Consider the following 25,687-nt stretch of genomic DNA (forward strand, 5'->3'; position numbering starts at 1 on the left):
ATTGATTGATTACTTAAAAGCCCCCAAAGGCTCAAGGTACTGGGCAGTACTTGGTGCATTTGTAGGAACACCCAATTCAGTCAATTCAAATTGATTTCTCATTTTGGAAAAAGTAGCTGCCTTTTTTAAAAAAAAAGTATTGTTTTTTTTAACGTACATGCTTTTTAAACAAATAATAGGGCTTAGTAAAATAAATCAAAAGCAGAACTCTTGTTTCAATTTTGTATCATGTTATTAATGACAAATTAGGAAGGTGGGTATGCGTATGGCATCTGAGTGAATGTTGTTCCAAAGGTAGACTGAGCAGTCAGTAACTTCTGAAATATTTATGACATGTGACTTGTCCATCTACTCCACTTATTGATCTCTTTCTTAATTCCATTTTATGACACCTCATAAGTTCAGAAGAGGATTCAAGATGACCTTGGCAAAATTGATATATATTTTGATTAAATGTAGATATAGTTTCAGTAATGACAAAGAAAAATGGTGTTCTGTCTTATGAAGTTTAATCTCTTTTCTCTAGGTAAGGAGCTTGGAGAAAAGACATTTAAGGTTCCTGTCAGCTACGGAATTGTAATAGTTAATAGATTTGTTTAAATGAATGGATTGTAATAGGTATAAGCTATATTGTGATAATTTTACATAAATTAACATATTTGTTATTTAGAATGATCTAATATATGTTATTTTAAGGTCTGGAATAAAATTTAAAATAAATTGGGAATATCAAAGCTCTTTTTCTGGTTGCTTAATTTTTTGAAGAGAATTTTTACTTTAAAAAAAAACCTTATTATCCAAAATGTTGAGCATTTACCTTATTTACAGTTACCAGTCATGGTAAGCAATGTAGTATTAATCCTTAACCTGAGGCATGCTGCATAGTAGGGAATGTTCTTATTTCTAGGTCATACACCGAACCAATATTATAATTTTCTTTCATAGCCCTAGCATGCATTCTTAATTATCAAAGGATGACTATAAAATAAGCAACAACTGTACTTAAGTTACATGCAGAATTTTTTGATGATTCAGAAGTTAATCTCAGCATTTTGCACTCTTTCAGGGTCAATATTTGCTGGTTATAAAGATTTCTGGCTGGTAGAGTGGATATACCTGTTCTTTTGCTTTATTTGAGTCTACCTTAAATACAGGACACACGTGAGCTCTTCCCTTCTTCCCCTGTAAAGCAGTGTTAATTAAGCTCTAGGAAATAGCATAGAATCAAGTTGTTATAAACACACATTAATGTGTGCCACTCTTTAAGTTATGACATGTTGCTTTTGTCAAGGTCATTAATGACCTTCATGTTCCCAAAGGCTATGGTTAATTTTCAGTGTTCTTATTTGACCTTCAGCAGCATTTGTCACAGGTGATCACTCCTTTCTCTTGGAAACACTTTCTTCATGGCTTCCAGGAAACCACACCCTCTCCTGCCTCCCTGGTCCCTCCTCATCAGTCTTCTTCCTTTTCCTTGCTCTTCTCTATGACTTCTTAATGTTGGGGTGCGTTGGGGCTCATTTCACTGTCCTTTTCTCTATATGTACTTACTTCTTTGAAGTCTCATCTAGTTTCATTTGTTTTAAGTACGATTTATATGCTATGACTCCCAAATTTACATTTCCAACCCAGAACTCTTCTCCAGACTCCAGACTCCTATGTCCAGCTGGCACTACTCTAGACATTGCAGATGTCCAGAATGGAATCTCAATATTTGCCACCCCTTGTCACCTGCTCTACTTATAGACTTTCCCATCTCAGATAATGGCAACTCCATTTTTTTTGTTGCTCAGTTGACTTCTCTCTTTCTTTCATATCCTTGTCTAATCTTAACAGGAAATGCTCTAGCTCTATTTCAAAACATATCCAGTTTCTGACCACTTCTCACCTCCTCCAAGTGACCATCATCTTTTACCTAGATTATTGCAATAACCTACAATTGTTCTTCTTTTTTCCATCAGTGTTAGTTTCCTAGGGCTGCTGTAACAAAGTACTACATGTTGGGTGACCTAAAACAAGAATTTATTCTCTCATGATTCTGGAGGCTGGGAGTCTGGAATCAAGGTGTCAGCAGGGCCACGCTCCTTCTGAAATCTTTAGTGAAGAATCTGTTCCGTGCCTCTCTTCTGGTTTCTGTTGGTAGACATCAATCCTGGTGTTCCTTGGCTTGTGGCAGCAGAACTCCAATCTCTGTCTGTCTTCACATAGCCATTTTTTCTCATATGTCTTGTCTGTCTCCTCCTTTTCTCATAAGGACCCCAAGTCATATTCGATTAGGGGCCCTTCCTACTCCAGTATGACCTCATCTTGACCAATTCCATGTACAACAACTCTATTTCCAAATAAGGCTACATTATGAGATACAGGGTTAGAACTTCAGCATATCTCTTGGGGGATATAATTCAGCCCATAATGCCATTCTTGATCCCTTTTGTTCTTTTCTAGACAGCCTGTAGAGTAATTATTTTTAAATGAAAGTCCAGTTATGTCAGACATCTGTTGAAATCCTCCAGTGGTTCCCACTTCACTCAGAGTAAAAGCCAAAGTCCTTATATCAGCCTATAAGGCCCTATACAATATGGCTCCCTTGTTACTTTTCGTAGGTTTTCTTCAACTTGCTGTTCTTGAAACATACCGGGCATGGTTTCACCTCAGGGCATTTCCACTGGACTTTTCCCTTTGCTTGGAACACTTTTTGCAATATCTCCATGGCCTGTTCCCTCTTCTACAGGGTTGCTCTGTATAGTTGTCATCAAAGTCATTTCAAAGGCGTTTCCTAGGGCTGTGCATTGCCAACATGCTCAATTCTGCACAGTGACTTCTGTGCCAGTTTGGATGTATTGTGTCCCCCAAATGCCATTATCTTTGTAGTGTTGTGGGGCAGAAGTTTTTGTGCTGGTTGGATTTGCTTGGAATGTGCCCCACCCAGCTGTGGGTAATGATTCTGATGGGATGTCCCCATGGAGGCATGGCCCCACCCATTCAGGGTGGGCCTTGATCGGTGGAGCTATATAAATGAGCTGACTCGGGGGGAGCAGACGGAGTGCAGCTGGGAGTGATGTTTTGAAGAGGAGCAAGCTTTGCTGTAGAGGAACGTCCTGGGAGAAAGCCATTTTGAGGCCAAAGCTTTGGAGCAGATGCCAGCTGCCTTCCTAGCTAGCAGAGGTTTTCCGGATGCCAATGGCCATCCTCCGGTGAAGGTACCCGATTGCTGATGTGTTACCTTGGACGTTTTGTGGCCTTAAGACTGTAACTGTGTAGCGAAATAAACCCCCGTTTTATAAAAGCCTATCCATCTCTGATGTTTTGCATTCTCCAGCATTAGCAAACTAGAACAACTTCCATTGTATCTTTGCATATGTGTCACTTTTCTATGAGGCCATTTCAACCTCCCATCCAGTCAGGCTTTCCTGAGCTCACCTATTTTGTTCTGTTTTATCTCTGTAGTATTTAACACCTTGAACACAGAACTTCATGGATTTACTTGCTGTTTTGATTGTCTTCTCCCCCTCAAAAGGATATAAGCTCCATGAGGGTGGAGATTTTGGGCTGTTTTATTTGCTCTCTACATTTAATGCCCAAGACAAAAACCTGGCACATAGTAGGCACCCAATAAGTAGTTTTTGAGTAAATAATTTAAGAAACTTTGGGTTTTTAAATGCATTCAGAATAGAGGAGAAGGAAGATTAAATCAGTGACTTTTGAATTAATGTTTTTCATCAGCTCTGTATTTACTATGATGTTGAAGCTTTAATTCTTTTAAAATTTTTATCTTCTAGCTTGCATGTATTGATACGTGCTTTATGTCACATAAAGAAACAATAGCTTACATTCTGAAATCTTGGGATCTGATGCCAAGGAATTTCAAATGGTAACAATCACTCAGCAGCTATGTTTTATAAAACCTTTTCAAGTCTAATTGGCATTTATGGATCTTCAAGTAGCAATTAAAAATCCTTGCATGTTACTTATTGAGTCATAAATAATACTATGGCTGCTTTATTTTTATTTATGGTACACTAGAGTAAAAAATGGGGTGTTAAGTGTAAATATTGATTAAATCATCAGCATCATTAAGAATTAAGCTACAACAGTTTTTTTTAAGTAGCTAAATAGTGGACTAGGAGAAATGACCTATTTATAATTATGAGCTGGTACGCCTTCTGTAAAATGATGACATAAGCCAGTGTGTACATGTAAGCCTAAAGTGAGAGATTTTTTTTTAATAGGAAAGAGCTTTTTCCATAGGATTTGAATCAGTACCTATCAGTGACATGAAAGTCCTTACTGGTATTTCATATACATTCAAAGCATCCTTTAAAATTATTTGGAAAAAGAATTGGACTACCTTCTTCACAGTTATGATGCCAACTTGGAAATTGGGATCTGTATTAATGTCAAAGGCATCTGCACCATCTCCATCCACAATAGTATACTTCATTTGTGCATTGATTCCTTCATCCAAGTCCTTGGCAAACACTCTCCCCACAGTGGAGCTAATGGGAGCTGATTCCAGCACACTCATCTGATAATGTTCTGTGAAGAAAGGTAAAAAAATGAATACTTAAGAATTGTTGTATCAGGTAAGCTGTGCAATCTTTTTTCCTAGTTCAAAAATGAAAACTACAGTTCAGTTTTACAGATGAAAAACAGATCCAGAGAGGCTGAGCAAATTGTATCAGGTTATAGCTTGTACTGGATGGTCAGTAAGGAAGAGCTAAAATAGCTTGACCATAATCCTAAGAGTAGTGCAGGATGAAAACAAAAACTTTTCTCATCCCAGTGAATCTACTTTCCAAGTGTTAGGAAGAACCTTCCTTTCCAATCTTGTAGTACTTCCTATTGAACTGAAATGTTTCTCGAAATATCAACTCCTTCTGAGAAAGAGAGAAAAACCATTGTGGTCACAGAGTATGTGTTTGTTGTGCTCACATTTCAAATGCCCACATCTTCCTTTGTGGGGTAGCTGTTGTACTGTGTGCCCATTTCTATGGCCACCTGCCCAAAGCTGGTAGTGACAAGGGATTTATAAAGGAGAAACAGCCAGACAGAGCAAGCCCAATCTGCTCCATGTGTTGTCTATTATTACTGTGTCCTTGCACCTGGGACTGCCCTCTGGCTACCTCTTCAAGAACAGACCCCAGAGGCTGCTTAATCTCTTGTTTCTGAATAAAATGTCAAAAAAAAGTTCTTACATATGTAAGAAACTCAGGATTGGTAATGTTCTCCTTTCTGACTTGATATCCTGGATCCCCATTTAAATTTAGTTCATTTTCATTTCCATGAATTTGTATCTTTGCTAACTTTTCTTTTCTGGGGCTCAACTTTTTGATGTTCTTCATTATTTTGTCAATTGTTACATGACTGACTACATAAACAAAGAAAATCACACAATCACATTTTCAATATTCACTTGGACTCTTTGATTCTAATGTGCTTTGCAAGCTAGGGGTAAGTGGGATCTGAGGGCTCAAGTTTCACAAAGATTCTCTTTCTGTACTAAGCCTGCAGGCATTTGGATTTCATAATCGTTTTCCATTCACTTCCAAAGGAGTTGATGGATTAGACTTTGCTGTGCAGAACTTTTGGGAGAAAAAAGCATATGCCTACAATTCTCTCCATATTACAAAAGGTACACATGTATGTTCAATTTCTACAACATACTATATATTTATATATTGTATTAGAAATAAATGGAGATCTTGGGGTTCCATTATATTTGGTTCAATTTAAGGTGGCAGCTTATTCAGTGTAAAATAGTAGGTGAAAAGATTGATGAGGCAGAGGAGCTTATCTAAGGTAGTTTTATGAATGGTATGATCATCTAAACTTAGTTTTAGAAGTAGATGGGGAAGTAGTTAATGGTAAAGTAACAGCAAAGTTTTAAAAAGTCCAAAAATAAAGACAAGTTTAGAGGAAGCAGAGATGAGGAATGCTTGGAGATAGAGATTTAAATTACTTATATATACGTTTTCTTTTTGCCTTCAGTGCAACATAATCCATAGTTCTTCCCCATCCTAGATTCTCCATTATTTACTCTGTTTTGAAAAAGCAGTAACTCCAAATGTATGATTTAGAATGGTGTTAAGATGATGGTTTGTGGGGACAGGACTAAAACCTCTGTTATCATTGTATTGCATTGTACCATTGTGAAGCTGCCATGTTTTGGATGACATGACTTTCCTACTTACATCCAAATTCATATACTTTTGGCCTATGAAATAACTTGGTTCTACTGCCCTTTCTACTACTATCAGAGATATCTGTCTAGTGTGAATTTAAAAAGCCAAATAGGGTAGTTCAAGCATGTTCAAGAATCTATAGTCCACAGTGTGTACTACAAGTACCAGGCATGAAATAGTAAGATGGAACCCATGGGATCAGCAAAGCAATGAAAAGCCAATAAATTATGGCATTTTACAAACTGTTCCAATGTACGCTAGGATTATGTATTATAGGGCCAGTCAATTTAGTGGTCTGCTTGCACTATTTGGAAATGCTTACCTAATGTATTGCCTTTTGTTTCCTGGATGTTCTTGGGGACTTTATGTACAGCAATTGCATGCAAATATTTGAGCTTTCTTCCTGTATTTAGATGGATAAAATGGATGGTGCCCTTGGTCTGGCTAACAATGTCTTAGTTTAACTTAGTCTGGCTTGACTGTTTCTGATTTTAGTATTTTCTTACCTAACTTCTCTGGTTAAGTCTTTGCCCTTTTTCACCTGTAGTTGTATCTTCTGCTCTCACGTCTCCAACTTCTCCCTTTAGGCATCTACTTCTCAAATTCACATTTCCATTCCTGGACTCCATTCCACAGTCATAGCTCTATATAGCCATCTTCCGTAAGGACATTTAACCAGATTGTCCTGCTGTCACTTCATATTCAAAGCTGAATTTATCTCCTGCTTCCCTATTACTAGTTACATTATGATTCCTGTTTCTATCAGTGATACAAGCCTTCTGCCTGTCACCCAGACTTTAAACATCCTTGTCATCTTTGATTCCACCCTCTCCCCCAGTTCTTTCATCCAAGAAACTAAGAGGCAGACGTCTGTTTTTTTCTTATTTGTCTCATTCCATTCCTTCCACTATTTCAAGTCTTTATCGGTTCAAATCTGGGCTACTCTAAAAGTGTCCATCCCTGTCAACCCATCCTGCACATGACTATCAAATTAGCCTTTTTTTATCTCTCTCCTGTTCAAAAGCCTTTCAGTGACACCCATTAGAAATACAATACATTTGAAACACCATAGAGTGGTTTTAGATTTGGGAGCTCTTTGAACATAAAATTACGTTTACAGCTTTATTTCCTGTATATATGCTTAAATGTAAACTCATGCAGAGGATGAATTGTTTGTTTTAAGCATTTTTTGCTCCCTATTACCACAACGTGCTTTATACACTCTGTCCTTTATAGAAATATTTTTTTTCTTCCATGCATGTTTCTACTAGAATGAGCTCTCAAGAATAGGGATTTTGTTTGTTTTATATACCGCTTATACGTTCCATACCTAGAATCGTGCCTGGAGCAAATAGTTTTGAATGAAAGAATGTCTTCCCTTCCAGGAATGTTTTTTTTCCTGCCTGTTTATATCCTTTATAATTGTCAATCCTTTGAAGTCTCATCCTTCTGAGACTTTCAGTCATCTAAGTTTCTTGTGGAGGCGTCTTTCTGCACTGTCCAAGTGGTAGCCACATGCTGCTTGCTGTTAACTTTTTATGTTTATAGAATGTATACTCCCCAATTGGACTTTACCCCTCAAAGGGCAGGGACTGGGTTTCAAGCATCTTTGTGTCCCTCATCCCTCCTGCCCTTACAAAGCAGATGCTTAGCACACACTTGGGAAGTGATTGGTTAAGATGGTCAAATGGGTTAATACGTTTCTGTACAGCTTTGGTTTAGTTTTAGTGCGCATCTGGTGGGGTCATTATTGCCTTCAGGGTGGGTGGGTGAGAAAAACTTAGATATTACAATGGTTTATGGCTCTCTAAAGTTCAACCTTACCTGACAAAATCTTGTTTCTTTGTATTTAAATTTCATGGCAGGAAATAATGTTCGTAAAGGCTCTGTAGGGTGGTAATAATGACAAAATATTTTTGAAACACTGATTTAGTTCCTTGGGAAGATGGGACCCAGAAGGGAAATGGTTGTGTGAGAACTGTGTATAATAAATGTAGGAAAGGTATATATGAATAATTTATTGAGGAGCTCAGACTGGCCTTTCTCTTTCACCTTAGTAGCTGGTGTGTCCCTCTGGCCTGAGGTCTTTGCTCTCATTGGTTGGGTACTCACTCTGAGGAAAGCGAGGTGGGTTGTCATTGACATCTGAGAGGGTGATATTGACTGTTGTTGTCCCAGCTAAGCCTCCAAGCTGCCCTCCCATGTCCTTGGCTTGGATAATCACTTCATAGTACTCCTTGGCTTCTCTGTCCATGTTCATGAGTGCTGTCCTAATTACACCTGTGAGATAGAAATACTTTGTTTTTGAAATACAAATCAAGCCCAGATGCCCAGTTTTTAAATGATTGGATTTTAGGTTTCTCTCCTTTGTGCACAGTTAACGTCTAGAGTCGAGAGGCAAGTCACTTGTGTTTTATTTAACCTGAATATCCCTGCTTCCAAAAAGGTGCTGCTCTTAAATGGTGAATAAACGTCATTCCAGCAAGTGCTCAGAGGGCAGATCACCTTTGCAGCATTCTGAAAGAGAACGGGAGGTGGCAGCAACGGTTCTTTTAAAGACTTGTGGAATCATAGTCCAAGACAATTTCAGGCTGCTCTCTTTCACCCAAGAAAACTGGGGCTTTGGGTCCTGAAAACAAAGCCTCGTATCTAGAATCTCTTTTTGCTTCAGCTGCTAGGGCCCTTATAGTGTGAATGCCTCTTCTTTAGGTAACTCATTTATAATCTGCTTTTTACTGCCTCCCCCAATACCTGTAAGTAGGGATTGGAATTCTGATTTGACTTTCCTTTTGTTATATTTTCATTCTGTTTTATGTTCTGCTTACCTCTGTGCTTCGCTGCATTTGTGAGCTATGATATGAAAGATGCTCTGTGAGTTGTTTATTTTTAACATTCATAAGGGGTGAACTTCCCCCGATGGTAAGAGCTGCTGCATTGCAGTGTGATGATGTGGTTTCTTTTAAGAGGGTTCTAAATCAAAATCCATTGAAATGTGTTGTTTTGATCCTACCAACGATGTGCAATAATATTTTATCCCCCTTTTAACCCTTTAACTTAGAAAAGTTGATTTCTATACACTTTAGGCAAAGATTAAAGGCTTATCTTCTTCAAGTTTACAACATGACCCTTGGCTAAGTAGATCTTTGGCATGAAAAGGGAACAGATTGGGAACAGCAGTCTGTCCCCAGTTAACTCCTAGAACGTATATATTGCGTTACAGTAATAATGTTCTAAAGAGAAATAGGCAGCATTTTTTTGGGCACAATAACTATCTTTTCATACAGATATCCTCTGGGAGCTATCAAGATTATATAAGGTTCTTGTTCGGCTAGAAAGGACACCTTACCCTCTTCCTACCTGCGTTTTCCTCCTTGTAGGCATCCCCTCATTCTCCCTCCCCTTATTTATAGAATGGGTAAAGTTATTATTTTGTAGAAGACCTTAACTGCAATCTTTTTACTTCCCTCTTACCAATTTACGTCTTCACTTTCTACTTTTATGACATAATTTTCTGAATGCCTGGTTCCCATTAGAACTTCTGAAAAAAAAGTTTTATTTAGGTTGGTAAATATAGAATTGTATTTTTTTCTCTTTCAGGTAAAAGGTGACTTTGAGTGTTCACCATTAACTTTACCTCTATGGCTGTAAGTTTATTTGCTTATATGTTCCTTATTAATTATTCTTAGCCCTTAGTTTTCCCATATACAAATAGAAGTAATAAGACTTTTATATATTTCACAAGTTCACAAGATTATTGTGAGGTGCAACTATGGTAATGCTCATGAAAGTATTTTATAAGGGAGAAGCCTGGCACAAATGCAAGGTAATAATGATATAAATACTCTGTCCAACTCAAAATATTAAATGTAGAGCATCTTTTATGGATAAAAATATGAATTCTGTAATCATAGCTCCTGGATAAAACTGAAAGAAAACTTCTGTTGGTTTGTCTTTCCCCATGCCATTGCTCTGTACCCAGGAACATCCATCCTGTTCTCTCTACTCTCCTTCCAGGTGAAGCATCTCCCTCAGGATCTGCCTTTTGGAGAGACTGTCCCATGCTCCATGCTCTTATCTCCCTCATCAAAACCCGTCTGCACCAGAAACCATTCTTTCTGGACTTGGTCTGCTTAGAACAGGGTGGTTCCATGGAAAGAATGCCAGATCATATGTTAGGGGACATATCCACAACAAGATGAATTTCGTTAGGTCTCAGCTTACTTATCCATTAAATGGATGGGGATAGATAGGATGATTCCCCTAAGGCTCATTCCAATTTCAAAGTCAATGATTCTAGTTCTATAGTGAGCCCAGTTAATCTGTTAATGCTCTCAGTTCATCTTGGAGTTATAAAATACCTTATTCCCAGGGAATAAATACAATCATAGGATTTTTAGAGGGTTAGTGAGAAGATACTTTGTGCAAGCGGGCCTCTTGGCTTCCCCTGTCGGACACTTTACACTGGCTATGGATAGCACTGCTTTTACCCACCAGGGCAGTGCTTGTGTGCTCTCTTAATCCTAAAGTTTATGAGAATCTCTGTAATTCACTCCCTGGAAAGTCCTTGGAAAAGAGAGTTGGGCCTCTCATAAATAGCAGATACAGATTTTTAGGGAATAAAGAAACACCTTTGACTCTTGGATCAGATACCTGTTTTGGAGTCCACAGAAAAATATGGCTGGCCCTGGAGAATGCTGTACACTACCCGGGCACTGTTGCCGTAGGTGGGGTCATCAGCGTCTGTGGCTGTCACCTGGATTACAGAGGTACCTGAGGAGGAAAGAGGGGGGAAACCTGTTGTAGTTGAATTGCTAAAGGCTGGATGCAATCCTAAATGGTCGATTTTAAAGCATTTGCAAGTGTTATGCAAGGCTTCAAGGGGAGAGTTCTCTAAGTTAAGTTTCCATAACTCCTATCTTGTTATCTAGTTAGTAGGGCTGAGAGTTTATTTTTGTCTTAAGTTATTAATAAACGGTAAGGAGAACACAGTCTTTGGGCTTTTTTCATTACTCTTTTGATAACCCAAAATGCTTCTCCCTCATGAATCAAACATGATCTATTGATCTCTATCTATCTGTCTGTCTAATATCTGTCAATCATGTACCATTTTGTTTTAAGAATCAGAGCTGAATAATACCATGTTTGGTTCAGTTTTATAATTTGCAAGCTGTTCTGCACATTCTTTCCTCTGTACACATATTCATGGATCTTCTGTAGAGTGATTGCTATTTGTGAAAATCAGTTTATCACCACCTTACCCACTGGTGACATTTCTGGAACAGTGGCAACATATGGTCCATCCAGGAACTTGGGCTCATTATCGTTGATGTCTTGGATTTTGATGATGAACTCTGACTCTGGCTCCATGGGCCTGCCTGTCCGCCTGTCCAGGGCCTGAGCCCTTAAAGTATACTGGGCCCTCTCCTCTCGGTCAAGCCTCTGAATGGCATGGATGTCTCCAGTGGTGTCATCGATGGTGAACATCATGCCTGCACCTTCTCCAGAGAGAATGTATTTGATGGATCCATCTCCCCTGTCCATATCTGAATGAAGCTGGGGAAAAAAAGTACCCAAATCTTATTTATGAATATGAACATATGTAGGAAATAGGTTGATTTTCATTTTGGTTTAAACTTGTGACTTCCTTTTAAACAGGAAGTTTTTTTTTACACAAATGTTTAAAAAGTCTATATAGAACTAATATACAATGGGCATAATTATATAAAAGAGCAAATATAGGTTGGCAAGTAAGTAGTAAAGCTTATCTACATCACATTCAGTATGGTGAACTTACTATTTTTTTTTAAGTTCCTCTTCCTCAGAAGTATGAAAAACAGGAGTCCTGGAAAGTGTAGGTTCCCAGCGTCAGAATAGGAGCAAGTTTAGGGAGGAGGAACCAGCCTTTTCTCTTGAGCATTTCTACTGACCAGTAACTATAGTTACCATATAACATTTAAGAAAAAAAAATGGAGAAGGCTACATATTTTAAAATTCAAAATATTTGCTATAATTGAAGTTTTGGAGTTTCAGATACTTTTTGAAGATTCAAGTTGGCTGGAAAGCTAATGAAGCAGTTCATAAATAGGTAAGCTTGCTGTCCCGGAAATACTGAATTACCTCCAGGTGCTCTTGGATCTCTGATTCTGTGATCCAGTTCCATAGTAGGATTCAGTAGGACTCTGCTTGTTTACATTTCAGGTGTCAAAATGGAATTTAACTACTGGTTAGTATTCCTCTCCTTTTCGTGGAACCAGTTCCTGGGCTAAGTGCGGATGGTTGAGTTAGGATCAGACTTTTATATGCTCCATCTGACTATTTCCCCCCTAGAAAATTTTGTAATGAGCCTTGAAAAGAGTCCAGAGGCATTATTTTTATGCTAGGCCTAGATATACATTTCTGAATCCCTAATTGTAGACATTATTGTGTATGGATGGCAAGAAACATGAAATTTTGTGCTATCCTGTAGGTAACAGTCTCTCTCTAAAGGGGATAACAAAAACTTGGCAAAATTTACTCAGCTGCCACTAACTTTGTGGTTACCTGGGTTGTTGGCACTTGTCATTGCTCAGTGACCAATTTCATGGGATTAGCTTATAAAACAGACAACCAGTGTTAGGCCTAGGCCAGTGGCCACATATGTCCTACCCCTGTACTATGTCAGTTACAGGTTGAGTGCCCTTAGCAAATTATTTCATGTTTATAATCCTTAATTTCCTCATATTATAAATGTGGAGAAAAATACTGATACTTACTTTGATGGGTTGTTGTGATCATTATGGACTGTACGTAAAGCACCTAGCACAGTGCCTTTCCCGTAATAGGAACTTTATAAACGGGGCCGATTATGATGATGACATATGTGCACAGAGAAGAGTCTATTAAAGCCAGTTCTTTGCTCCCTTCAAACTTCTGCTAGCATGCAGCAGAGAAGGCAAAAACAACCTGTTTGCTTTTCTGTTACATATAGTCCAAAGGCAAAAGCTGCAAAAGGTTGCCTGGAGCACTGCTGGTCCAGTGTTACTATGAGGATTAAATGCACAGATGCCAGGGAGACACCTGAAAATATATTCACAATATCCCCAGACAAGGATGGGTTTGGGGATTGTGGCTGACTTTGAGCTGATCTCAGATTCACTCATGGCCAAATCATGCCTGCACCAATTTTGCTGCCTCAAGGAATTCAGCTATGTCTTTTCTAGAGAAGGAACATAAGAGAATAAAATGGACCAAAAAATAGCTTAGGATTTGTTTCTACTTCAAGAATTCTATTTAGAATATGAAGTTCTCACATTTCCTCATTCCTTATATAGTATTATTGTTTTCTCACAATCCGAATCTCCTATTTATGTGGTTAAAAAAGTAGAGGTACCCATCTCTTATTGTGCAGAATAAAAAGCCATTTCATTTGAACTTAGCCACAAAGGAAGGCAGATCCATTCCATTTGGAACTGTGTGCCCTGGCAAAAGAGTGGAATGGGAAGGAGGCAGGCAAGGATCTCAGGTCTCAAGGATTTTTTTTTAATTGAAAAAATATACTTGTGTATATGTATGTGTGTATCTGTCTGTTGGTCTAAATATCTGTCTGTCTGTCTATCTATGTAGTTTTAAGGCATGTGGCATAGGACTTTCACTTAGAATGAAATAGGTTAGCTTGGGGAATGGTATATCATTTAGGGAAAAAAAAAGAATGGAAGCTAACATAAAGAAAGCACACAGGACTGTTCTGAGGTGTTCTGTATATCATCTAATAAGTTCTGTCCCATGAACCTTAAAACAACTGAGCACACTGTGGTCCTCACAGGGTTTGAGTGCCCTGCTTGTGGAAAGTGGTAAGTAAGTAAGAGAAGAGTAAATCATTGCTGCCCAAGAGGACATCCTGATTCCTAAGGTTCCATCTGGCTGGCTGATGTCAAATAGAGTCTGCTGGGCTTGAATTTCAGATCTGTTCTCTTCATTTCTTTGTTTTTGTTTGCTTGAGAGGAGACTTTGAGGACCTCTGTGAACTGTGAGTTCCTTGAAGGCAGGAGCCATGAGACATTCATCTTAGTGTGTCCTCACATGTAGTAAGTGCACAATAAAATTTTATTGATGGAATAGTATAAGGTGAAGGCTAAAGCTTTTTGTGAATTCATATTACCTTTGGGGTAGCTTCTGAGTGTGCACGTGTTTGCAAGAAAGAGACAGAGATGAATCAGAGAGAGAGAAAGATGAATTCAGAGAGCAGGAGTGAAAGTGCAGTGGCCAGTAAAGGCAGAACCCTTATTCACTCTACTCTTGTTTTCTTAGCGCCGGTGGGCTTTCCCTCCACTCCTCTGTTTTTCTCCCCATGCCTCTTCCCAGGGGAGGAGGAATCGTTTGCCAAATTGCTGGAAGTGTGATGTGACCCTGGGTCATGTTGCCATGGGGGGCAGCCTGGGCCTGGTACTCACTCTCTCGGCAGATCGGACCCAGGTTCAGGTCCTCTGCACTTGGCACTTTTGTTTCCTTGTGGTAGTCTTCCTCCTTCCTCCCCCACTTCATCTTGCAGAGTGGCAGGGGCTCTGGCTAGAGGGACTGCCCTCTATGTCATCCACCCATCCCTGAGTAATGGCTCTGAAGTCTGTCTTGCTTGGCACAAGCTGCTCACAAGGTCTAGCCTTGGAGGAGATGGACAGTGGACCCAGCAGCCTTATATCCCTGCTGTGTTCCAGAGATGGATTTGCCATGGAATCAATGCCACGTCAGTGATCCCCGATTCTGTGCATTCTCTCTGTGTCCTTTATTCTACCCCTGAGGATGCAGGAGGAGTTAGTGGCCATCACTTTCAATCTCCTACATGTGCTTTTCTCTTCCGTGTCTCCACTCTCCTTTATTTGCTTATTTTCCATTTTATAGATTTCCCTCCCTTCTACCTCCTCCTTCTACTTTCCCTCTCGCCATGAAAGTCTATTCTCCAGAAAGATGTGAATTGAAGTCACTCAGGGCAGTTGAACTCTTTTCTCTCATTGCAGAATAGAAGGCTTGGTAATGACTAAAATTCCTGAGAAGTGGTACAGATTTAGTATAGGTAGAGGCAAGAGAAAGAAGGCCCCTGGTCTATAATCCTAGATTCACAAAACTGTAGGCAATGGGCCAATGCACCCCCTGGTCATGCAGCACCCTCTGAGAGGTGGCTGAAAAACCCTCCTGAGCTGGGCTTTGGTCATCTTTGGCAGTGGGTCCCATCATGAGGCACCCACTCTCAGCTTTTTCTGTGTTTTTTGAGTCCACCAAATATGGAATTTAGGTCAATGAGTATTGCCGGGTCCCCAAATAACAATTTTCCATCGGCTCTGCTTGGATGGAACCTCTGCTTGCCTTAGGGACAGTACCACCAGCAATGTAGCAATGATCAGCTCTCCAGAACGAAAATGATTGATTGCTTTAGAGAAGACCGAAGGCTTCAGTTACTTATAAACTTAATGTATATTTAAGATAATGGGAGTCTTAGCTAAAATTTAATCTTGATTTTTTTGAATCCTGTAATTTTATTCCCCCTCTTTTCATGCTAGATTTTTGGATGTATTCTGGCGGTGACCATCTGTTATTGCTAACCATACATAGATGGTTTTTTTCTTAATGAAATTTGAGAAGGACATGTCTGTCCTAGAAAGGTCAGCAGAGGTCGTGGGGGAGTTGGTGAGTAGGGGAGAGAGAGCATTATTGGAGAAGTAAAAAGAGGGAAGCTTGAATATAGTCAGACTTGAGGAAGGCTGGGCCTCTTTCCTCTTAAAGTGCTTCCTCCTGGATCAGATCTGTGGCTGTCACTGAAGTTCCTCGTTGCATTGCTGGCCAGAGAACCTTGGGCTGACTGTAGAATTCTAGCAAGGTGCCTCCAAATATTGGTGGATTCTCCACATTCCCCAGGCTTATCCCCATAGTAGGAGAAGAGAATAACCACAGAGAAGCAAACAGAACTGATTTCTGAGGAGCAAAGTTGTGTCAGTTCAAGGTCTAGTCAGGGAACAAAACCTACACCAATCATTTTAACAGAGAATTTAATATGGAGGGCTGAAAAGGCAAAAGGGGAGCACTAGGGTAGCAGAGAGTTAGGAACTCCAGGAGACTCCAGCCACTGCCCCTTGGGCTGTGGGGACAGAGGGCAGAGGTGGGGGCAGTTGGAATCTAAACTTTTGGGAGAGGGGCCCTTCCAGGCTTGTTCTGAGACTTCTGAGGAGGGAGTGCTACCCTCCTGGGCTGGTGCTTCAAGAGCTTAGAGGAGGTGTCCCTGCCCCCCATTTCCCACAGAACTGGGACTCAGACCTCTGACGGGGGTGCTGGCCAGTTGGTGCTGGTGTTTCTGAGGTGCTGTGGTGAGACTGCTTCTGGGAGTGTGGGAAATCCACAGAAACTAGAACCAACTGCTGGCAAGCTCAAAGAGCAAGTCCCTTCTCCCTCCTCCCAGCCTCTGTCTAGTACATTCAGTTGGCAGAACCTACCAGGGAGTCAGTTAGAGGAGAAATTGTGGCTTGCAGAGTCCCAGCCGCGGCATCACAAAGCAGAGTATGGAAAGGGGAATACAGAGCCTAGAGACACTCGTTTAATTATCAGCACAGTAATGCACGTTTAATATTAGGGTTTACCAGCCATAGAATACACATTTGGTAGAGAAAATTGCAAAGAAGAGACATTCATAGCTTTTCTCTAAGTCACTCAGCAAATTGGCAGTATAATAAAAATATTTTATATTTACCCATATTTAATTCAATTAATAGGTATTGAGCACCAGCAATGGGGAGGAAGGTAAGGAGCTCCTGGAGTGGAATGAGCAGCATGTAGCTATGTAACATCTTGGGAAAACATTTTCTTTTTCTCCAGAAATCTAGACAGAATAGGACAGGTGAGCATCCCACTATTCTAATAATTCGTTAGTCTTTAATATGCTAAAGAAATAGTGAATGAGGGCAAGTGTATTCAGAGTTGAAAAATCTCATTTGATTGAGGATTTGAAAAAACAATGGCTATTTTGTTCATTGTCCTCTTTTAGTGCTGCATATAGTCCCAGGAATGCAGTAAGTGCTTACAGTTGGTGGTGAGACAGCTCCTGTGTAGTTGTTAACCTCAGCATGAATTGGAACCACAGATTCATGCACAAGCACAAGCTCCCTGCATCCCCCTCTTTGCACGTGTCAGTATAATCTAGCTTTAACATGATGCTACGTTGTCCCTGGAAAGCCCAGTGTGGATTTTATAAGGCCATACCAGTTACAGCTGATAATTGTTGCCGCACTCTTCTGAAATAAGCAAATACTCTGGCAGGCTCTCTAAACAGACATCTTCCGGAGCTCAAGGTGACAAATGGAATACCCTGGGGTAAACGGAATGAAAGGTGGATAAATTCTCTCTCAAAAGAAAGCAAAGGGAACAGGTGCCTGGGTAAGTGAATATATAATTATCTTTTTCATGTGGTGGTGCACACCCCAATACAGGGTAAAATCTTACATCAGTTGCTGGTATGTTGGCTGGACAAGGTGACTGTAGCTATGCATGTGTCCTGTGTCCTGGGCTAGGTTTAATTAGGAAATGGCGAGCACTAATCCTGAGTGCTAGAGGGTGCCACACAGCTAAGCACTCCCCAGCACTGGCGATAAAGAGTTCAAGAAGCAGTCAGCTGGGTTGGATTCCAGATCCCATCTTAACTCCATCAGTTCTCCTGTACATTTCTCATGCTAAGCCCCAAATCACTGGCCACTTGCAGGGCAATGTAAAGGAAAGCCCACGGCTTCAGTGTCATTGGTTTTCAATCCTGACGTTTCCTCTTCACTTCTGTGTAATTTAGGGCAACGAATGTAACTTCTCTGAGCCGAGTCCCCTAGGCTAATTATGTAAAAGTAGTTAATTATACTTACCTTATGTGTTATAATGCTTAAATGATTTGCTTGATGTGAATGTCTTTGGCACACTGTAGTAGTCACAATGTGGCAGCCCAATAAAATGCTAGATAGCCTGTCATTCTGCACTCTGTGGGCCCAGTTCTATGCCAGGTACTCAGCATCAGAGAGGCGTAGAGAGGCTTAGGAGGGTTGTCTCAGTTTCTATCCTTGGCAGGAGGGAAGAGGGCCCTGAACTGTGCAGGCACACTGGGCTATTACCGAATACATTCATTCTTTTCTTCAACTTATTTTAGCAGTTGCCATGTTTGTCTAGTTGGAAGAAATGTTTTATAAATATCAAATAGCTAGAAGTCTTTGGAATTCTGAATAGGTAGAAAACATCTTCATGATGGAGGTAGCTTTCAAGATAGGGACCTGAAGAATTGGAATGTGGTTTACAGAGAGGAGGCAATAGCGTGTCCTGGGCAGGGCGGTGGCATAGGTCTGAGAAAGGGACAGGTGTGTTATGTTTGTTGGGGCCAGTAAGGAGAACATGGCTTGGACCAGGACCTGATTTGAGAAATTGTGAGAGGGGGTTGGATGAGGAAGGAGGACTCTTTGCTGCAAGTCCTTGCACTGTCTGAGAGGAGCTCAGCTAAGCATTCAGAAACTGTGGTGCTCTCTTCATTAGAGGAGTGACATGATGGAAAGGGTGCTTCAAGGAGATAAAGGTCCTGAGGGGTGGGGGAGGGTTGGGAAGAGAGTCCACTGGGAGACAAGAGGCCTGCTTAGTCAATCTGATCATGAAGAATGCAAGAACTGTGGTAATGACAGAGAGTCCGGAGAAGAAGAGGTGAATCTGAGAGAAACTGGCAAAGAAATATTGACAGGACATGCTGACTGATTGTACATGAAGAATGAAGGAGAGAACGAAAGGGAAAAGTCAAAGAAGACTCACAGATTTTGAGGCCAGGGATTTGGAGCTGTATTAGGTATGCATTTCTGAGCTGCTAAATTCCCGTATTAAACTGTCTATACCAATATCCCACCCCATGTCCCACCACCACTACTGCTATTGGGTAACTATATTAGGAACTTAACTCTGGACCAGGTGCTGTGCTAAATGCTTTACATGTATTTATTAATCCTTATTTATTTAATCCTTACTACATCATGAGATATTCATGTGTTTATTCATTCATTAAATATCTTTTTCTTTTTTTTTAAGCACCGTCTATGTTGAAAAGATCATTTGTGGAGAACAGATTAGAAAGAAGTGAGGGTGGAAGTGAGGAGACCAGTTGGGAGGCTAAGTATTTAAGAGAGAATGGTGGAAGGGAAGATGTGGGACATGAAAGATTAGGGACTTGTTTGGCATAAAACTAACAGTCTTTGCCCATGGAGAGAATGGGGGTGGGAGTAGAGGCAAGCGAAAGGAAGACTGACCAATAGGTTTTCTGGTTTTATGACTGGGTGGATGGGAAAGACTTGGGGGAGACTAGGTTTGGGAGAAAAAGCAAGACTTTGTTACTAGACATGCTACTTTTGGGATACCTATGTACTGTTAATGCTGAGGTATCACATGGGCAGTTGGATTTATGAATCAGAAGCTCAGTCGAGTGGTCTGCACCTGAGATGGTGGTTTTGGATTCACTGGCAGAGAGATGGTGTCGGCCAGCACAGGGGTAGTGAGTCCACCCAGGCAATGAGTGGTTAGAGAACAGGCCCAGGGCAGAGCTTAGAGACTGCACAACTGGGGTTGAGTGGTGGGAGAGAACCAGCAAACGAGGCTGAGAAGGAAGGAGGAGAACAAGGGGATCATGGAGGTCATGAAGCTCAGAGAGGAGGGCAAGTCAGTGTCCCAGGCTCTTGGAGGGGTTTCATAAAGTGAAACCACTGGACTTGGTAGCAGGCAGGTTCTTAGGAGCACTGGAAGCACAGCTTTAGTGCCGTGATATGGACAGAAGTCAGGTAACTGAGTTAATCGGTGAGTGTGAGCTGGGGAAATTGGCTTGTGCAGTCAACTCTTGAGAAGCTGTAGTATTTTTATCTCCATTTGACAGTGGTGGAATTGGAGGCTCAAGGGAATTTGTGACTTGTCCAAAGTCACTTTTGAATCATTGGCACAGCTGGATTTTGAACCCACGGGTGTTTGACTCTGAAGCCCATGCTCTTAGCATCTAAACCAAACAAGTGTTTAAGTTATCATTTCAGTGAATTATTTATTTTCTAATTAGTTCCTGTTTCCCATTTTCTCTCTTGGTTGCTTTCACAAAATGGTCTCTGATTAACATCCAAATAAAGTAAACACAGGAGAAGGCCTGGGATTAAAAATGAAATGATTATAGATAAATCAAAGGAATTCTAGTGCAAAGTTTATAAATATATTCACTGATTGTCTCTCACTATCCTAAAGCACATGGTAGGATCTTCTGAAAGGAAGAATATTATTATTATTATTTTTTGCCATTAAATTTGGACCTCAGGCAATACCTGTGAAAATGCTTTGGAAAAACAAACAAAGAAAAACAAAAAAGCGAATACAAATTCTCTTCCCTCGTTACATTTCCCAGTTTCTTTCTTCCCTATCCTGCCATTGCCAGATGCTGTGGCTGCCTCGGTGGGGACTGAGTGGCTTTTGCAGGGTTAAGGCTTCTTCTGCAAAACCCAATGCTAATTGTTTCCCACTCAGAACACAGGCATCAAAGGAGAGCAATGTTTCCTTTCTGACTGGCATCTGACAAAGAAGAAATTATATTTCACCTAGCTGTCAAGCAACATGCCACTAGTTAAACATTTTATCAGGCTTCAGACACAGGCTAAGTGGGCTTTCATAAATATCTGATACCCCGATAATTTATCTTTATATTTGGTAGTTCTTACCTTGCCAACATACAAAGGATCAGTTCCAGTGTACTCTTCCAAAACAAAGAACTGGTTCCAAACCCAGCTTCTCTTGGTTCGCTGGTGTGACTGTGGCTTGTCTGACAGGTACGTTTCTAACTCGCTTTGTGGCGTAGGTGTGCCCGGGAGAACGGTGGTGGTCGTAAGGTCCATCAGTCCCCAGAAGTACAAGGACATGCCGAGTCCAAGCCAGCTCTTTGCATTGCTCATTCTACCCGAAGTCCACATGGGCCAGGTTTTCAGAAAGTAAAATACAGGCTGATAAGCCACTGGTACTTGAGATTTTCCAAATGAGAAAAAAAATAATGCAGTTTATTGGACACTTAAGCTTCCCAAATGCAATTCCGATTCACATCAATCTGCTTGAAGTTGACTTCCTGTCAGGTTAAGGAAAACATAGTGTGATGATGTCAAATTCTTTCCTGTGGGCTTGTAGCAAGTTTTCAAGAAATGTCAGTAAATATTCAGTTTTCTACTCAATGAAATAAGGAGTCATAACATGTTAGAAATATTTAGATAATAAAAAATATTTTGATAAAAAGAAGACAACTTATTTTGCTGTAATCAATCCCAAACTTTTGAATATGGATTTCAGCAGGAATATAACTAGTGAATGAATTTCTTTGCATTCTAACTTTGCTGCAAGCTTATGCTGTATTATTGATTGACTTGAATTAATAGTGTGCTCTTTGAAATATTTATGACCAGACAGCCTCCTAAACTGTAAAAAATATTTGTATCCACAATTTATAGCCAATAACTAATATTTTCATTAGACCAACTGTTTTTCTTGGCTCATAAAAACAAAAACAAAAGCAAACTATTTTTTCCACCTACAATTACCTCGTGCCTACCTCTGTTATTGATAATCCTGGGAATCTTGGGCTTCATTTATAAGCAGTCATTGATCACTTCTGACTTTAATTATTCTCTGAGCCCATGGTGGAATTCAAGTTTCACACTCTACTGCTTTCCCTCTGAAGTGCTGATAGGGGCTGCTAATGTGACCTTTCTAGGATTTGAGTGGTCAGTTAATCATTATATCATTCACAATAGACTTTAAAGTGCTATTAGTCACATGCCACCAGGAACAAGCTAAAAGAGCCTCACCAACAAATTTTCTTTCTGGATCCAGGAGACTCATCCAGGCAAAGGGAGGTTGAATTCTACCCCGAGGACAGCTTTTCATTAGTCAAACTTCTTTTGTTACTATGAAGTCAGATTACCTGGGCACCTCACTCCTGGACTATGACTGCATCAACCTTTATTTCCTCTTACTTGGTTGGCTTGAATAAGGTGACACAGCAGTCAAGCTGCTCAAACAACCAAAACATCTTCTGTGTGCTTTTCGTTTCACCATTAAATTAGAGAACTGCCATCATATCCTCTCAGAACAATGTGTGTATTTGGGGCTTTCAGACCCATGTAATTAAATAGTACTCCATTTCTACAAGTGATTTAAAATGAATGCATTGATTCTAACTCAATAACTACCTTCCACTTAAAAGCATCAAAACTGGTTTTAGCTTCACCTCAAATACTCATTACTGAAAGGAACAAAAGAATTCAAGATAGTTTATAGTCATTTCATATAATGTGCCATTTCATTTCTGTATAAGAAGTCACTTAAATGAGAACTGATAAGGAGGAAAATGCTGGAGAAGAGTACAGAGTTTTCATAACAGGATGGGAGACTGTGCCTCTTAAGGGTTCTAGCGCGAAAGGCAGATTGTTAAGTAAAGCAAGCAAGGTGTACCTTATTTAAGGTGGCCTGATTGTTAATAAAGAACAGTGGTGCTGCTGGAAGTTGGGTTTGGAGACTTGGAGCAGTGTACCCTGCTCCAGTCTCATCTTAATCCTTAATACAAGCAAGGCAGTACTTGTCAATTCTTTCCATGTTAAATAACTTGATAGCTTCAAGTTAAGAAAAACATGTTCTTAATCTTAAGCCATTCCTTTGTGTGTGAACCCATTGTAAACAGGCCCTTTTGGAGATATTATTTTTAGTCAAAGTGTGGACAACTGAGTCAGGTTGGGCCTTAATCCTATTACTGGAGGCCTTATAGAGAAGGCCAGAGAGAGAAAAGCAGTGAGGAGCAACCAGATGCTGGAAGTCAATGAAATTCAGAAGAGAAAGAAGACATGCCGTGTGCATTACTGTGTGACAGAAAAGCCAGGGAATGCTAAAGAATGCCAGCTAGCCAGGAGATACTAACCTCTGGAGGAAGCAAGCCTTCTAGCCTCTGAAACTGAGAGCCAATAACTTCTTGTTGTTAAGCCAGCTCATTGCATGGTATTTATTTTAGCAGCCAGGAAAGGGAAACATAGGATTACCAAGGATTAGCAGTTCCTTCTTTCTTTGGACGGGTGGACAGAAACCCAGGTCATGTTTCTCTGATCCCTAAGAGGAGACATTCTGGAAGAAGGTACGTTCCAGGACTTGATGAAAAAGATTTGTGAGAAATAACTATGCTTTTTTGGGACCTTGAAGGTGGACTAAAGGGCATTACCAAAAAAAGCTATTGCCAGAATACTCGGGTAAACCATAAGGGGAACAGTCCATATATTGTAAGACTTAAATCCATCTGTAATTTTTCCTAAAGAGCATTGGACAAAGTCAGACAGTTTGGGTTCTGGTCCTATTTTCATTACCTCTGACTTGTTCACTTCTATGAACTGTAGTTTTCTCACTGGTTAAGCAAGGACACTAGTTCTTCCTACCTCACAGGATGATTGTGAGGATCCAATGGGATAATGTAGGTGAAAGTGCTTGGTAAATGACCAAGGTACCACTGACATTTGAATGGTCACATAAGGAGAAATTACCTGGGTAATGTGTACTTGTAAAATTGTTGGAGCTAAGCCTGAAAAATATATTTTATGGGTACTTTTTTGAACCAAAATTCTGAAGGGCCTTAATGTTATATATTATTTCACAGCTCTCTACAATTGTGCTAAGCAATATTCGTTGGTAGATTCTGGCTCAGCCTAATTCTGTAATAACCATTGTTTTTCTATCTGAGGAAGCTTAAAGAAAGCCTTAGCTATTAGAAAACTCTTCAGCAATAGAGAAAGATGCTTTCTTGCATTCCATTTATCTAAAATGGAACTCAAGATATATATTCTGTTTAACCTGTATCTTTTAATGTATGTGTTTCATAGATGTACATTTTGTCTAAGCACACATATTGATTATTTTTCTCTAGCTAGTTTTGCATCTTGCTCTGGATTCTAAGTGCACATGTGCACGTGTGTTTGTACAAATGTCCCCTGTCCTGCTTATGCAGGCCAAACCTGGACATAATGAGATTTGAGGAAATTTTGAGTCATTTTAAGTCATGACCCTTATATTGTACCATTTCTTACAAACTGGCCCTGCATTCTTGCACATTCAAACCTCTCTCTTTACCAATAGGCTTGATCCAAAAAGCTCAAGGAGAAAGAGTTTTTTGGTAACTTTGTGATGAGTATTTTGTAGGCAGTTCAGTTGCCTCAGCTTTTTTCTGCCTCTTTTGCCACTTTGGCCTCCTACACACTAGTACAGAGGCCTCATTTTCTTCCCTTTCACTGAATGTGCACAGAAGTGGCTTTTGGTTATTTAGGACCTGTCGAGCCCATAGTGATCCCTGTGAAAACTGGTGGTCCATGTATCCCTCTCAGATTCTCCCTTAAAAACCTAAAATACCAAAGCAAGGCAGTACTTGTAAACTGTTTCCGTGTTAAATAACTTGATAGCTTCAGTGGATGGAAAGCACTTTATTCCTGCTTCCTCGGGGCTGAATGCCTGAAAAACACTCCCTGCCTAACTTTTTAGAAAGTAAAATCTAGGTTATACAATAGTTATATTATTCTTTTCACAATGTGAGCTGTTTTCATACAGCTGAAGGGGAAATCAGTCCTATCAAAAATACTAACCAGCTAATTATTATAAATGATATGCTTCTCACATTCATGTTTTTTCCTACAGGATCTGAATGCTGATTCTGTATTTGGGGTGGGCTAATTGCTGTTGTTCTTATAAAGGAAGATACTAATATATACATGTCTGTATCTATAGATCTGTTTGGAAGACCACATATGCCAACTAAGAATACATTAGTGGAAATTGACTTGTGTGTTAAATGTCTTTTAAAAGTTTTTTCCCCTGCCTTTCCTGCCTAAAGAAAGCAAACAGCTTGGTAATGAACACAGTAGGAAGAAATTAAAGTTGTACATAAGGTGTGCTATTAGTGAATTGTTTATTTTGTAACTTAAATTTGTTGTGATATTTAAAATGTATGGGGGAGGGATGGTTACTGCTTTCTCAGAATGAACTGGGCTTTTATGGTCTCCCCTCTGATTTCTTCCCGCATTATTCCAGTTTTCCTGAGCTTTTCATGGGGAATGAAAGTACTACTGAATAAAGCTCATATGATGTCTCTGTCAGAGCAGTCAGTTGATTCTGCCAATGATGCCTCATGTGAAGGTTTAATTTTCTGATGTGGCCTAATGCCTTTACAGAGTTAAATGTAGACAGTGGTGTCTTGGTTTTAGGCAGCCAAACTTTCGAAGCTGTCATTTTACTTACAGAAAGGGCCTCAAAAGTATACTTTAAAAGAAGAAAAAATCTTTTTAAGATCCTAGATACCAAACAATGAAACATGACAGTGTACCATATGGTACACCAGCATTAAATCAGAATACAGTTCAATGTCATAAAGTTATTTCCACTTCCCAATCAAAGGTTTCTCAGGAAATATGAACAAACTCATTTTACTTAGTGGCCAAAAC

The 25,687-nt window shown here is 39.9% G+C and overlaps 1 protein-coding gene across 1 annotated transcript in view; it reads right to left on the bottom strand.

Moving 5' to 3' along the window:
- The window catches only part of CDH20 (cadherin 20), a 233,588-nt gene that overhangs the window by 39,005 nt on the left and 168,896 nt on the right, over positions 1 to 25,687 (bottom strand). The window contains exons 2-6 of the mRNA XM_037805546.1: positions 20,897 to 21,294; positions 11,441 to 11,735; positions 10,833 to 10,952; positions 8,295 to 8,462; positions 4,349 to 4,536 (exon numbers count right to left, since the gene is read on the bottom strand). Of these exons, the coding sequence (XP_037661474.1) occupies positions 4,349 to 4,536; positions 8,295 to 8,462; positions 10,833 to 10,952; positions 11,441 to 11,735; positions 20,897 to 21,145 (1,020 nt within the window). The 5' untranslated portion in view covers positions 21,146 to 21,294. The remainder of the gene's footprint in view (positions 1 to 4,348; positions 4,537 to 8,294; positions 8,463 to 10,832; positions 10,953 to 11,440; positions 11,736 to 20,896; positions 21,295 to 25,687) is intronic.

The sequence above is a fragment of the Choloepus didactylus genome, chromosome 16 (assembly GCF_015220235.1).
Source record: "Choloepus didactylus isolate mChoDid1 chromosome 16, mChoDid1.pri, whole genome shotgun sequence".
Classification (NCBI taxonomy): domain Eukaryota; kingdom Metazoa; phylum Chordata; class Mammalia; order Pilosa; family Megalonychidae; genus Choloepus; species Choloepus didactylus.